The 16,648-nt window shown below is 37.1% G+C and overlaps 1 protein-coding gene across 1 annotated transcript in view; it reads left to right on the top strand.

Moving 5' to 3' along the window:
- The window catches only part of OCA2 (OCA2 melanosomal transmembrane protein), a 191,095-nt gene that overhangs the window by 65,017 nt on the left and 109,430 nt on the right, over positions 1-16,648 (top strand). Inside the window, exons 11-14 of the mRNA XM_074860952.1 lie at positions 530-586; positions 1,617-1,741; positions 5,309-5,447; positions 14,505-14,637. Coding sequence (XP_074717053.1) covers positions 530-586; positions 1,617-1,741; positions 5,309-5,447; positions 14,505-14,637 — 454 coding nt within the window. The remainder of the gene's footprint in view (positions 1-529; positions 587-1,616; positions 1,742-5,308; positions 5,448-14,504; positions 14,638-16,648) is intronic.

The raw sequence follows: 16,648 nt of genomic DNA on the forward strand, positions 1-16,648 counted from the left end.
CTAACACAAATTATACAATATACAGAGACAAAATTGCAATTATCTGTTGCCATTCAGAGCTTTTCTTATTTCCTGACACTGCTCCATGCCACAGAAAAGAAAGCAAAAAAATCTGTTGGGAGCAAAGATGGAAGGACAAGAGACCTCCCAGAAATGTGGGAAAATGCAAATTATTCTTGGAGCCACCGTCTTCTGCACTCTGTAGAGCATTACTGCAGAAAGCAAACACACTCATTGATTAATAACATAAGGAAGATACATTGAGTACTTAATGTATGATGCCTACTTAGTCACTACAAATAAAATTCAACCAGACTAGTACGACATTTACAGACTGTTTATGTTGAGAACTAAATTTCACCATATGACATATTAACAAAAGATATCTGGCATCTGTAGTGGATGTCCTAATATGAAAGTGATCAGATTCTCAAAGCTGTGTCAGATAAGGACTTTTGTCAGGATCACAAACTACATCACTTTGTTTTTTGGGTAATAATTCAGTTGCAATTTCTTCATCTTTTGGTAGATGGTTTTGGTGGCCATATTTTCAGAGACTGGATTCTTTGACTACTGTGCAGTAAAGGTAGGCTTCTTGTGGTACTCTTAATTATTACTGGATTAACCAGGTTAGTATTTAACCAGATCTATTACACCAAGCACTATCTTTGAAGAACTTTTCTTAGGCCAGTGTATACTTATAACATTAGCAATGACAGTGGTCAACTTGTAATTTTGAAAAATCTCTTAGGAATGAAAGGAAGCCCTTAAGGCAATTCTGTTTCTACAGGAGAAAGGTAAAGGCCCCCAGTAGGGTACACAAGCATATGAACAATATAAAGCGGAGTTATTCCACTGACTTCATCAGGACTGCATTTCCACTGTATCTGAAATCTATATTTATGCCTGGCAGTCGGAGAGAGAAAATATGGGAACTATCATTAGCTTTACAATCACACATGAAAAATTGCCACGGACCTTTTCACAGCAGCAGAACCAAAGATTACATGAAAAGGGTAATACTGATGGATTGGTTGTAAAGCAAGTATTACCCATGGTGAGGGACTCCTTCACCTGCTGCAAAGCTTAGTTTTCTTGAGAAGGGTGGAAAGAAAGAAAAAAAAATGACAGGAAGAACTGCTTTAAACACAGAACTCCTAAACAAAACTGGGTGGACACAACCCTTGCCTATGTAGATGCCCAGACTGTGTAGCCCTGGCAGTGCTGTCCTGAGGATGGGGAAGGTGTCCCAGTGTGTGGAAGGGGTGGGAGGTCTGAGGTCTGAGCCACGTTAGTACACCCAGGCATCCAAGCAGAAGATGGGGGCTCAGCCCTCCTCCTCCTGCCACATACCCCCTTTATGTCTGGCAGCAGAGCATGATGTCTCTTCAGACTTGTTTCTTCTTCTGCATGATGGAAAAGTTTACCCACTTTCATGAAATGTTTTCTTGCTAAATTAATATTGGAGAGGGTGCTGCTGGAGGTGCATGGAGTAATAAATGCTCTGAGCCCACTGTCCTCATCTTTGGTGAAGTTGTTTTCTCTATCATTTTTTGGAAACTAAGCTGGAGTGATCTAGTCTCTTACTTTTGTTTCTATTTGTTTGGTTTTATTAGGCTTATCGATTCTCTAGAGGCAAAGTGTGGGCCATGATTACGCTTCTGTGCCTCTTTGCTGCAATTCTTTCTGCATTTTTGGACAACGTTACCACTATGCTACTCTTTACTCCAGTAACCATAAGGTACTTTATTGTTATGGTTTTGGGCCTGGTCATTTAGCGAGCAATCAGTAGCAGACATGTGTGCAAAATGCTTGTTTAGACCTTTTTTGATCATCTAAATGGAAATCAAAACTTCAAATACTCCTATTGTAGTAGGGTAAACAGCTAATGTTTTCAAAGGGATCGGTTGCCTTTCCCTTTGTGTTAATAGCACATATCTGAAGCCTGTTATACTGTCTTGGCAGCTAACTATTCTGGTTTGTCACCATTATCTGAACTGCAATAGCATATTGCACCAAATGCTCCCTAGTAGACGAAATTTTTTCCTGTAAGTGGGGAGAATTTTTTAACTAAAGCTTCCTTGTCCTTTACTGGCTAATATCTATATATGATTTTAGATATTAATTTATGTTATAGTGAAGTTGTTATCCCTTCTAATACTAGTGAAAAATAAATTTAAAAAATTAAAGCTTTGTTTTGGAATATGAGACTCTGAATTTTCTTCCTGCTGGTGATCATAACACTGGTACAGCCACTGGTTAATTCCACAATTTGGGATTAGATATTTGGAACTTTTAATAGAGAACAGAGAATTTAATTACTTCAGATTTCTGTAAATTAATAACACATGATTTGTAACTACATTTAATCAATGTGTGATTATAAATTACTGTTTAACTTGAATTTAACCTGTGTCTGGCCAGGCAAATCTGCTTAATCCAGTTCAGTGTTGGAAAGATCTATTGTGTTTTTAAAATGATCCCAAGTGATGTAATGCTTGCAGTCATTATCACATTAAAACACAGAAATCTATTAAGATATGCTCCTATTTTAAAATGTAGTGTAAAGCAGTAAAAACCAATTTTGCAAGTGGAATTTATTCTAGATTGGAAAACAGCTTGTGAATGAAAGATTCATTTGTCTTCTGTCCGATTATATTTTAAAGAGATCGTTTTGCCTTACTCCAATCAATAATTTCACCTCTAGCAGTAAACAACACTGGAACTATTAAACACCAAGTTTTCTTTAGCTGTGTTGCAGAATAATTTGAATTAACTATAATTGGGAGTGGACTGAAATCCAGACATCAATGCATCATGAACTACTGTTCACAGGCAGAGCTACTCTAGCATTTATGCTTTTTCAAAGAATCATAGAATAGCCCAGGTTGGAAGGGTCCTCAAAAGACCACCTGGTCCAACCTTTCATGGGAACGAGAGCCTAGATGAGACTATCTAGCACCATATTCAGTCATGTCTTGAAAACCTTCAGTGACGGGGACTCTACCACGTCCCTGAGAAGGTTGTTTCAGTGGTTAATTCTCACCATAAAAAATGTTTTTCTTATGTTGAGATGAAATCTCTCCCAGGGCAACTTGTACTTGTTGGCCCTTCTCTTCTCCATGTGGCTCCTTGTGAAGAGAGAGCCTCTGTCTTTGTAGTCACCCTTTAAGTACTGGAGTTTTATATTAAATGTATACCAAGTACTTTACTTTTATATTAAATGAGTTTGTAACACTGAAGAAGGGGAAAATCACTATGCAGGAAATATTTGTATTTGAATCACTATCAAAGCTAAAATAAAATTTTATCTTGCCTAGTAAAACCAAATAATTACCTATTTCTAAAAGCTTCATGCTGGGGGTCTTTTTTTTGTTTTTATCTTACTGCCATTGTCTTCAGCACTTGTTTACACCTTCACTATGTTTCACTGTACTGTCATTGCCATGGAGATAAAGCTTGCAGAAAATCCTACTGACTCTATGGATATAAGGATTTATATTTCCATTAGTAAGGTGCAGAACAATGATACTTGTTTCACTCTGCATTATGTAGTAAGCTGATAAAAAAATTAACAACTACCCATTTTTAGCTATAGTTTATTTTCAAGATACTTTGTTATTGGGAACTGGAAAAGGCTAATGGTTGTTCACATGGGGAATTATATAACCAGGGTAAGTAAACTGAAGTTTGATCCTACCATATAGCTAACACATTCTGATGGGTTTATACTTTGGCCTTGGCTTTCTTGGCATATGTCAGATGTTCTTTCTTCAAGATATCACTAGGCCCATCAAAAAGAAAGAATCACTAAAGAAAAGTTAAGGTTATATTTTGAAACATTTGGAAATCAAGGAGTGATGAAGAAAATTACAAATATAATTGTGGTCTTGTACCACAATTGATACAATTGGGCCAGCTGTACTACAAAGTACCCTTTAACTGCATAATTTTATGCTGTTGGGGAAATAGTGTACTTTTGCACAGTTATTTTGTTCTGGAGTTTTTATGGGTTGACATATGTGTCATCTGACTTTTTTTCTGTTTTAAATTGACACTCTTGGTGACAGTGTAAGTGTATCAAGTTAAGCTTTTGTGCAATACAATCTTTTCATTTTGAAATATAAGTTTTAATAATACACACTTAGACTGAATAGTAAAGCTCAATTCTTCCTTCAGGGAAACGTGTGACAGCACTACAGCAAAATCAATCTTGAGAAAGTATTCTTGCTGCCAACTTTTCCCCCCTCCTGTACTAGTTAGAGGGGGCAAGCATTTAAGCATGGCCTTCATCTTTACACACCGGAGCAACGTTTTGATAAGCAGTAAGCGGGAAAGCAGTTGTTCCTTATTCCAAAGTGCTTAAGTGTGACCTTAACTTTCAGCGTTTAATACCATGGCCCAAGTTTAAAGTCAAACTTGTACTTCAGCAATGAGTGGATTGTGCAGATCTATGTGTAAATGTAATTTGTGTGAGTTGAAGTAATCTGTGTGAAGATTACTGTAAGTGGGCTCTCAGTTGAAATGGATCATGAGGTTACTGAGTCAATCCCAGTATTTGTCAGAGCACTTTAAGATGCTTCTTGTTAAAAAAGCATTTTAGTTTTTCTTATTAAAGAAGCATCTTACTAAAGAAGCATTAAATATTCTTGAACAGCTAAAACCATTTTGAGATTTTTTTAATAATGAGGAATGTGTATTTTCTACTCTTGTTGTATTACAAATAGAAATGATCAAGCTTTAGAGAAAGGGAAAAATAGGAACAGAATAAACTGGATAAACCTAGGCTGAAAACTGAGGTTTCTAACAGATGATTTACAGCTTATAGGTTGCCTGCACAATCCTCTACCACTGCTCACCACAACAAAGCTAGTAACAGATGCTGAGTGCAAAGCCTGTGGTTGTCTAGAATAGTTTTCCATAGGTCAGTGTACCCTGGGAACCATTGTTTAAAAAGTTATATGACACTGAGAAGTTGACGTGCTATTTTCTGTGTAGTCCAACTCCTCTAATAGTTGATTACTTTTAATGAAATGCTCTTTAAAATGCATCAATTTTGTAACTATTAATTATTGTATTATAAATGTAAAAAAATCTATCATTTTTGCATTTATATGGCTATAATTACTGTAGTACATATAATGTAGCACAGCTGAACCTTTAACAATATACACAGACAAAAATATTATGTTTAAAATCCTGCAATTTTTCAGTGAAATTACTGCATTTTGTAAATTTTATAAATTTTAAGATGTAAGGTAATTTAGTTATAGGGTAAGAGGTTAATTTCATTCCTTTTATACTGCAGGCTCTGTGAAGTACTTAATCTTGATCCTAGGCATGTCCTGATTGCAGAAGTAATCTTCACAAATATTGGGGGAGCTGCCACAGCTGTTGGGGATCCTCCAAATGTGATTATTGTCTCAAAGCAGGAGCTGAGAAAGAAGGTATGTACTGCAGGCTGTTTGGCTACTAAAATTAAGTACTGATACTGACTTATGCAGTGTTGAACCCTCTTCCCCCAGACAGCAACATAAACAGAAGAGAATCCACTTTTTCTGCCACGCTATTTCTTTCTTAGTAGGATGATCAGACAGAATAGAGTGATCTTTTGGGGACAAAATTGTGGTGAAGAATAGACTGTTTGACACAGACTGAGAATACCATTTTCCTTTTTTTTTTTGTGGTGGTGGGGAAGATTTAATTGTCAATGGCAAAGTGAAGAAGGAAGCAAAACAATGGAGGGGGTAAAGAGAAGGCAGTAAGTTGTGAAAAAAGAAAAATGAGAAAATGAAGATGAAACTCCAAACTTATTTTTTTAGAATAGGCTTTCTCTTAAAAGTTAAATATATTGAGACAATTCAGTTCCTTTTCAGAAATTTCAAACCAGAAATACTTTTCATACACAAAACCCACAACATGAGAGGCTGCGTTGCCCCTGTAGACTCATGCCATACATGACTCCGCTGCAGGCAGAGCCTTTGTCCTTCAGCCGCAGTCCAAGGAGATGTGGTGGGTGAGATGAGAGAGGGGGCTCCTCCCATGCAGTACGGGCTGCAGCTGGCTCCCACCTCCTGACAACATTTTGGTATCCCCAGGCTGCAATGACAAATTTTAACTTCCAGCACTTGGCTCTTCTGCCATTTCATTTTGCTGGGTGACTGGTGCCAAAGGGAAGGCTATGGTCACTGATGCTGGGTGGGGCTGCAGGACTCCAGACACCTGGCAGCAGAACTGTCCCAGTCCCACCATCTCCTCCTACCCACATGGCCCTCTCTCCCCTGTGGACAGACATAGCCACTGCAGGCAGTAGTTCACGTTTGCGTGAGTCTTCTATGCTTTCAACTATCCCTGCCTCCCCTGAACGGGGGAGCATCAAATCCCACTTCTGCCTCTGACACTGTGCTCCTCAGTATCCCTTGGTGCATCACCCATCTCTGGTATGTTGAGGGCAGCAGGGAGGCAGTCTGCTTAGGATGCAAGGGCCAGGCCCTCCTGGGATGGGGTAGCTCTGCTCTCCTCCTGCCCCTGCACCACCACCGCCAAGTAGCACGATGGAAGGGGCAGCAATGTAATGGGCAGGTCTGTGAGATCACAGGCATGTGTTTTCTGTTTTAGCCAGGTGTCATAAACCCCCCAAAATAAATAAATCTAAAGGAATTCAATGTAGTGTATGGGCTAGTATGAAAATACCTGTGCAAGTGGGGTGAGGGCATTGTAGTATAAAACTCTAACTTTTTTTATTTGGAGACAATTATGTTTTTCTTGTTGTACCAAAAAAGGATGTCTTCTAATTAACTGAATACGCTCAAATTAATAAGTACTGTCCAGGTTGGAAAATGTCTTAAAAAGTTCATAGTATTTAATAAATTGAGTGCTTACCTTCAAAATATTTGAAATGTGCTGCAATTTGTTTGTTTGGGTGATGACTTTGGAGACTCTGTAATATTCCTGGCTGAGGATTTGATAGCTAAATTTTACATTTTTAAATATGAAATCTGTGCAACTATTTAAATGTTCTATTCTGAAAGAGAATAATTAACACCTGCCATGCAGGTCATTTTCCTAAATATTTAGAAACTCATAATCTCTCTAGCACCTTTAGAAGTGGCTATAAACATGGGAAGCAATTAAGCAATAACATTGAGAGGAAACAATTTTACATTTCTCTTGAATGAGGTATTGATAATTTTAGGAGGACTGAGATATATAAATACTCTAGCAAATGTGACAAAGCAAATTCTGTATTTGAAACAAACACAAAAACTTTACAAATGTTTTCACTCTGGATTGTTTTCAGACCTTTTGCTGCATCACAGAAATAAGAACATAATAAAATAGATCAGATTCCACACAGGACCATGGGACTTGTACTGCTTCCTTCCTATATTCTCAACTGTTATATCTATGTGTATAAGCAAAAGAGTGTCATTGGCTCTGAGGCTGAATGGCATGGACTGGCTTATGTCCTCACTGCTTAGGGCTCACCCCCACTCAAGGAGATTTGCCTGGGAGAACGCTGGCAGGAGTAACTGGATAAAGCCAAGAATGAGGGTGGGGAGGGAGCTGGACCATCTGGCCTCTGTCAGTCTGCGCTGCTGAACTAATAGTGAGATCCCTAATTTTGTCCACCTGCTCCAGCATACTTCCTTTTATTCAGAAGAAGAAACATAGACATTGTTATCTTATTTCTGAAACACTTCTAGCAAAGGCTTCTATGAGGAAGGGTTATATGATAAACCCCAAATCTGCCTCTAAAATGCATGGGGTGTCTGCTATATTTGTACCAAGCAAAATTTATTTCTTTTTTAAGAAAATGTGTATCAGAGGTAAAAGTTCTTGAATGCAGTAATGGCATTTTGGAATCAGCACTTCATGCAATATTTTTTATAGTTTATATTATGATCTTTTCTAGAGAAAATACCTGGTTCTTAACCTCTTTTTAGCATTATGGTCATGTTTTTGCCATTCTAGGAAATTTTCCTCCCTATATTGCCATTGAAATTCCCCTTTTTGTCCTCTTGCACTTCCTATTCAGTGTCATTTTTGCATAGTAAATACAGGAGTACTTGGACAACTGCCCCTGTAGGAGGCTGAATAGTGTATTGCACTATGTAGATGATTGTTTTTTCTATTTTATTAGGTACGATCAGGAGGAGAATTTTACCAGTCTTCCTGAACTTTTACTGTTGTGCATCAACCTCTAAAAGCAGCCTAGTAAGATATTACACAAGTTTACACATTCTTAGGAAACCTTTGTTTTTAAATCAATACAAAATGAAGTGCAGCCTTGTTACTTTGAGTGCTGTTATTGGATTATAGCATTTGAAATGCTTTATTCTTTGTTTACTGTAGTGCTGGAGAAATTTTTTCCCTAGGTTCTGGGGAAAACTCATGTCATATTTAGAACATTTTATTTAAAGTCTGTTTGAATAAGTAAGCTTTTTGTTACAGTTTACTCATTAAAATGTAGGGATAAGTCTGCTTATTTGTCTTGAGATGCAAATGGATGCCAAAAGGATTTTTTCTTTGTAGCAGTGGTTAATTTATAATACTGACGTATTCCCTATATGCCTGGAACCAGTGGAACGTTTGCATAAGAGAGGAAGATTTGTTGTACTCTTGCTTGTTCTTAGTTGGAGTTGGAAAAAGTTTCACAAAATAACGTTTATGTTGTGATTTTAGGGAAGGAAAATAAGAGATTTATTAAGAGCAAATGAAAAACTCATTCAGTGAATACAAACCTTTTTAAAATTTTTTTATTACCTTCAGAATACTGCTACTGAATGGCCATTGTTAGCAAAATTATATTTTTATCTTGAAGAGATATGTACTTCACACGTTGGGAACTCCATTTTTACATGCAGAATAGGGCATGAACAAGTTCAAAACGGTCATTGCTTTCAGAAAGGTTGAACATTGAGTCCTCTATATTTGGGAACTTCACTAGTATCTACAGTCACACCTTTGAAATCAGAAGTTGCTTGTGCTCTAAATTTAGACTGTGATTACAAGTTCTTTAGAGGATGGATGGTGAATAAGTCTCCAGAACAAAACAATGGTGTGAACACAGTGTGCACTAGTGTATCTAGCTTTAATCTGCCTAAAAGAAGTCATGATAAGAGCAAAGGCAGTTTTACCATGTGCTAGCCACTGAATTATATCCTCTTATTTACTGTCTTTGTTAGCATGTGATAAAGCTTGTACTGTTAACCTGATATGTGCTGACAATGTTGGGGTTTCAGCATCCCACTCAGAGTTCTTCCTGTCACTTAACAGGAATGCCCTGGAAAATGAACAGCCATCAGGTTCTCCTGTTCTGCCTTTTGCAGACTTTCAGCCTTCATGCTGAAATTTAGCATGATGCGATGTTAGCTGATTATATTTCATGTAAAGTTGTGCTACCAAAAATTTATGAATAAAAGTAGATAATTCTGAAAAATGGAAGAGATAAAATTCTATACATGAATCTATAATGGTATTTCAAGCACTGGCAGATTGTGAAAAGGATTCCTGTAGTTTACTAGGCTATTTGTGGGTATATATATCCAAATACATATATATATATTGCTGGATACAAGACTGTTAAAACTTTTAATCAATTTGTTGAATCCCTACCCTTACCGTCAATGTTTCATTGATTCTTTTTCTCAAGAAAAAATGAAATCCTAGGTAAGGAATATGAAATAAAATTTATGGATTTATGACTGATTTCAGATTTTTTCCCCATCTCTGCATGTATTAATCATTAAAGAGTATAGTGCAAGACAAAAAGGGAGGTTCGTCAGTGTCTCAGATAAGCATTATCTACATGTAACAATGTTAAACCATCAGTGATTTCTGATGGTGACATCATGAGCAGTTCCCCCTGAGATAACTTACATCTCAGTCACTCAGCTAGAAGCGATGTTTAAACCAGTGTGGAAATAATAAATTACTTTTGCTCTGCCTAATTTTATTAGTTTTAAAATATTAAGTAAAGGTCATTCTGGCTAGAAGCACAGTATTGGCTGCTTCCTGAACCACTGCACCTAGCTATAATTTTTGCTTTCTCTTTGCTCTAAAATGGCAGATTTCTTCTGGAAAGGTCTGAATTACTAGCAGTTAATTTCACACCTCCAAAAGCAATAAAAAAAAATTATTATCAGGATGATAGAAATTTAGCATTTAAGGAAAACGGTATGATGCTTCCTGCTCATATGAAATTGATATATTTGACTTTGCCTTTAAAACTGTAAACCAAGGAAAGATGCCCACTCTGTTTCAGCTCTGAATCTGTCGACAGTGGAACCTTTAGGCTGTTGTCTTGCTAAAATAAAATCTTTAGATATTCTGTTGACTGGGAAATGGGAGAAATTTAACACAATCAGCATAGCCTCAAGTAAGGGACATTTGAAGCATGTATTGTATTTATCTGATGGATTGAAAACTCCTGGAAGAAAAGTATTTCTTGCCTATTGTGCATGCCAATTTTATTTCAGTCTATTGTGCAGGAAAAAGAAAATCTTTATGAAAATGACATTTTGTTGTATGCAGCAGACATGTGGAGCACTTCAATGTATTTTTACAAGGCTGAATCCTGGCCCCAGCTGTGCAGAGGACTCAGGAGGTATAAAATGTGTTATCCACAGCCACAAAGGGTATGAATGTAGGCTCTGTGGAGATGTTGCCTGCCCTTTCTAGGGTGTGGAAAAGGGGACAGGAGCAACTGTGCTACCATCTTGGTATCCTCTGCAGCATTGTTTGTATCTGTGGTACAGTGTAAACACTTTAGTCTCTTAAAGTTCTCCGCAGACTGCCAGTTGACTACTAGCTACCTGACAATGCCTTCTCCTTCCCTGAAAGCATATTCTGTGTACTTCAAAGAGGCTGGTGAGAAACACCCAGCCCAAAGCATCAGGGTGGGCAGTGGTCTGTTTTTCTGAGCCATTCTGATATCAGCCATAAAAAGGAGCGCACTTGGTGGTCCTCAGCCTCCTCATGGCTACAGGATACCATTTGTCCAAGGCTAACGATCATCAGGATTCATTTTTACTCACTGGCTCTTGTGGATCAATGCATGGAGGTAATATGGGGAGGAAAGCCAGGAGCAAGGGATGGGAAGTTAATCAAATCCAGCCTTTCACTATCACAGACAAAAGTCATGCAAGCTCTTTCCTGAAATAAGCACGCTCCGTGTTAGAAAACGATTTGTTTCAGCTGAATTGGAAAGCTGTTCTGCAGTCGCAGCAGAGCAGCATGTTTTCTTTTTCCTCAGGGATCTCAGAGATAAGAAAGATCAATGGAGCGATATTATGAAGTTTAACAAAATCCTGAATCTCAGCCCAGCTACTCTCTTTGAAAAGTTTGGGTAAGCTCCTGGATAGGATGCCAAAAAATCTAGCAGACAATTTTTTTCTCTTGTGATGGTGTCTGCAAATCACTTTTAAGGCTCATCTGTGTCAACTCTTATGTCACAAAGCTTTGTTAATCCTGATTTTTTTTTAAGAGCATTGTGATCTCCATCTCATTTCAACTCCTTTCAACTATTAGTCAGATCTGAGACCTCCTTCTTAACCTCAGCGTTTTAGTTTGCCTTCTAGGTTGATGTGATTTTCCTTTTCATAGAGAAATTAGTTTCGTTGGTTTCAAGTGACACATTTCTTGTGCTGTATTTTTTGTTTGAGAAGCTTCTGCATTGTGGCATTTCAGTAACAAAACGCAATTGTTTTGCTCTGAAACTGGTGTGATATTCAAAATGTAGAGGCAAGTGACTTTGTACATTTTTGCATTTGTTTCCAACGAGCCACTTCCTTAAATTCAAATCCCATTAATATATGATGGAGACTTCACATATATAAACTCAAGAGTTTCAAAGGATTCTTTGGGTTCCTATTTCTCTTTTTTATTTACTACATTAGCAATTATCTTTATGCTGGAGTATCTCTGCAGAGAATTTCTGCTGGCATACTCTGCCTGGTAGCTGGCATCCTTCTTCGTGTCATGGACACATTACTGCCAGCCTAAGAAAAGCTTCATCTCCACTGCTCTTTGTAAAACTAGATTGAGTGCAAAAGTAATTTTCCTGCTTCTGGTAATTCTGGTTTGAGTATATTCTGACCACCTCTAATTACTCTATTGCTCCTCAACCAGCTGTGTCCCAGTCATTTTGTTTTTCAGAGAATAAAATTTTTTCCAGTCAGATTTAGGCATTGATATTTTGGCTGGTGTAGCTTCAGTGTTTTTACAGCTTAATTCCTTTCAGCTTCCTACCTCTCCTTAGGACATTTTAGAGACCATAGAAAACTGAATACTTACTTTGCATACTGCCTGAACTGTTTAGTGGCACACTGTCAATACTTGAGAAATTTCCAAACCAAGGCCAGTTCACCTTGCTTTTAAGGATTTTGATTTTTTGGCCAAAATTTTCTGATCTTTCTTTTTGGCTACAATCTTAGAGGCAACCCATATATAAATTAGACTTACTGACAATTTTAAATGGCTGTAATTAAGGACATACACATGGGGGATATGGACTCTGTATACTTTGGGGACAGGTCTTACAAATATTGAGCCTTTGCAGATTTTCAATTATTTTTTTTCTCATTGGTATTTGTAAATTTTCTGGAGTTATGAATGTTGTTTATCCTTCATAGAAATGTCTCCTGTAGCTCTGAATCATAACTTGAAGCCCAGAGGCCAATCTTTCTGAACATTTATAAAAATTGACTTGTAAAATCTGTCTTGCAGAGATGTCAGATTTTTGACTGGCTGACCTATTATGTAGGCAAACTGAATGAAGGTATATTATTTTCCTTTGGGGTATCATGTTTTTCTGTCCGATTCTTAAAATAATCTTTTTTCCAATTCCTGAAGTGTCTTCCTTCTACTTTCATAAAAGAAATGGCAGTAGCTGAGTTATAATGAAAGGCCAGTGAATGAACAGGTATACAGTTTCACCTTTTAGTGGCTGGAGAGTAGAAAAGGCAGGGAATCTACAATTAAATAGCAACTAAGGATGATTTTCTTTATCTCATGAAGCTGAAACCTGTGTTTTTAATAGGATGAAATTCTAATCCTAGGTCTGCGTATTTGTGTTTTGAGATTTATTTAACTGTCTGCAAACTATGGATTTTTTGCAAAAGAGCACTAATCTTTATCTGGCTATGAAAGTTCTTTATGACTTTAATCAGTTTCTTGTGTCATGTGTCTTTTTATTATGCCCTGTGGTGCAATAGAGAAGCATTTTTTTCCTTTTTTGAACCAGAGACCTCTCAGCTGGGACATTTCCACATAAATTCTTTTAGTAGGAGACAATATAGAAGACCACACATTTAGGGTAGTAAGTCCCCAGTGGTCTTGATACACAGGAGGTAATATAAGCTAATGCTGCATGGGAAGCTGTTTTTAATATGTATTGACATTAGAGAAAGGTCTGTAAGTTGCACACAGTATTTGGTAAAAAACAAGTCACTATAGAGTCATAGAGATGTGGCACAGGGAGATTTCATGACTTTCTAAAGTCTCTGGGAAACTGGTGGATGATCTGAAAATTCAGTTTGGACAACCTGAGTTATCCAGGGCTTGGACCATACTTTCTTTCAAGTGTCACAGAGAGACTCGGCTGGGATCACCAGTTCAGACAGCCTTTGCTTTGTGAATATAAGACAGTTCCTTGCTACCAGAGTACTTGGATATGATCCGCCTTGGAGCTTCATGGACAACTTCTTTTGGACAGGCTACTTCAGAAGTTCCCAGTCCAAAGGCTAACCCTGATCCACTACAGTGTGTGTAATATGGAATCATGGAATAATTCAGTTGAAAGGGGCCCTGGAGGTCATCTAGTCCAACATCCTACTCAAGGCATGACTAACTTTCAAGTTTTAGGGCAGGTTGCCACTATTCATTCTTACTGCTTAAAACAGTAGCTTTTCAATATATTCTGCCTAACATTTTGAGAACCCCTTTATTAAAGGGTTTCATTATGCAAAATGTAAAGAAATATGTCCATTTATTAACCGGGCAGGAAAATAAACAGAATATTGACATATAATGTTTTTATTATAGAATAATATTTGTGAATTTAGATGAAATTCTGGTTCAGATAGAATTATTGTAAAAATCAAATCCATGTTGTCATAAGTTTAAAACAAAAGCTGATCATTAAAATTGAACTATTTCTGTGATTCAGTGTGATTTAAAACAAATTTATAGTGATTTAAGTAAAAAGTGAAAGTTAATGATTCAGTTTGGTGTTTTTTTTTTTTTTTTTCCTATCCATATCAGGAACACAAAATGTATTTCAGAATAACTCCTAATGTTATTTTTTTACTTCTCTGAATTAAATTGTAATGTGGCTCGTCTATTTGAAACAGATGAAATATAGCATATACTGTACTTGGAACTTACTTTATTGTTTTATATTTATTATTGATTTTTAAAGTACATATAGTTGAATACTTTTCTCTGTAAGTAATATAGAAAAATAACTGATTTTTAATTTAGGTTTTCATTTTTATTTCCAGGGATTGGATTTCGCAGCCTTCACAGGACATATGTTTGTTGGCATTTGCCTTGTTGTTCTGGTCTCCTTTCCTTTTCTCAGACTGCTTTACTGGAACAAAAAACTTTACAATAAGGAGCCAAGTGAAATTGTTGGTAAGTGTGAGCATGAAAACATTTTTATTATCACTACAGTGAATATATGCTAAATAGAAACTGAATAGTGCTTACTACAATGTTGTCCTCAGATGGAAGTGACCACTCTCAGTCTCTGAACATTATTTTTTTCACTAATAATTTAGATTTTACTTTTAGTTGTGATATTTTCTGACTTTTAGATATGGATGTTTTTCTGGTGCAAAGGTTGAGGTGTTGACATGAATTATTAAATATCTTTCAAAATTTATAGGGATATTTTGCATCATTTATAGTCACAGGCTTGAATGCCAGGGTGTTCTGTATCACAACAGACAACACCTGCTCAGGGTGCTGAGTTCACAAACTAGCGTTAGAAATATCCCAGGTTTCCCTTATGACAGGCATAGTGCACTGACGCATTCCCTCACTGCTGGTTTTCTTCCACTGGATTTTTTCAGCAATCTTTTCCTGGTCTATGGTCAGTGAAAGACATTTCATCAAGAGTAGAACTTTCCAAGTTCTTTCCAGCTTGTCTCTGTGGCTCTTTCAACCCTAAATTTCCCTGGTGTATAATTTCTATAATTCAGTAGGACTAAATCTATGTCTTTTTTAGGTTGCTCACCTCAGTAGTCTCTAGAGGTATTGGTAAAGTTGTTTTAATTGCTGTTGAGTATGTTGGTCCCTTTTTGTCTTCATGCTTTTATGCCTTTCCATTCAGTTGTTTTGAAGTTTTCATAATTGTTCTCAGGCTTCTGTTTCATTGGTTAAACTTAGTAAACGCCGAACTTTCACAATTCCTTTATGAGGTAAGAAATAATTCACTAAGTATAATTTCTTAGCAAGCTTTGTACAAAGATAGTCGAGTATAATTTTCTTCCCTGTGACTGATGTTTTTTTCACTTTTGGCTGCAGCAGACAGGATTCAGGCTTCCACTGACCATGCAACACATGTTTTCATGTGCTGTACGACATCTCTGAACCTGTGTGCATGGGGTCTGTTTAGCATGGAGAGGACAATTTTTGAAATGGTTGATAGAACTTGCCTCCATTTATAATCTGTGGAGAAAGATAAGCCCTTCTAAAGACTAATATAGCTGTCTACAATAGAACAGATATATTGCAGCCCCCAAAAGTTTATTTCTCTCTTTTGAGTATAAGGGGAGTCCAAGGTGACTAACTCAGTGGTAGAGATCTTCATGACAGCTAACTAATTTAGGCAAAATGAGTACCACATGTAGTAATGCCTTGTTCCAGGGACAATTAGCTTTAGGAGTAGGATTTTATTAAAAAGACAGGAGTGACTGTCCTCTCCTCAGTGGATTGTACTATGTCTCTTGAATCCCATCTGTTAGAAAGGTCAGAGAAGAGATTTCACTGCTTAGGAAGTTAGCTCTGTGCAGACATTTGGTTTGAGGGACTTCAGCACAAGACATGCTCAGCCTACTTGTTCATAGTTTAGGGGCCAAAGTTTTTCCCAGTGTTAAGAAACCAAAGCATTTTTGAGGTGTTCTAGAGGTGATACTACTTAACTGTTTTCTAAGACAATTAAGGAGACTTTTCCTTCTATATATTTGCCTCATATGAAATATGAATTTTCATTACTGTGTCATTGTAAAACAGCTGAGACTTTCTGTACCCTTGGATCCTGAGAGCAAGAGAAATAAAGCAATGAACTCAGTGCACAAAATGTCTAGATATTTATTTTTCTCTGACACTACAAAGTAAGATTTTCAGAAAACCATCAAGAATCTTCTTTTCCTGCCTTCTCGTACCAAGGGAAGGTGTTGCAAGAAGTCTTCCTTACCAGGTAAATAAATCTATTGACTATATACTTCTGGGTCAACGAGAGGAAAGACTTTACCAATAGAACACTCACCTCAGTTTACATTTCGTCAGTTCCCATTCAAATATCTAGAATTTTATATTGAGTGCCAGGAATGTCTTTAGAGAAAGTAAATCACTGAAAATATGCAGTGCTAGCATGCAGAAAGGGATGCCCCTTTCCTTTCCTTTCCTTTCCTTTCCTTTC

The sequence above is a fragment of the Strix uralensis genome, chromosome 2, assembly GCF_047716275.1.
Source record: "Strix uralensis isolate ZFMK-TIS-50842 chromosome 2, bStrUra1, whole genome shotgun sequence".
Taxonomy (NCBI): domain Eukaryota; kingdom Metazoa; phylum Chordata; class Aves; order Strigiformes; family Strigidae; genus Strix; species Strix uralensis.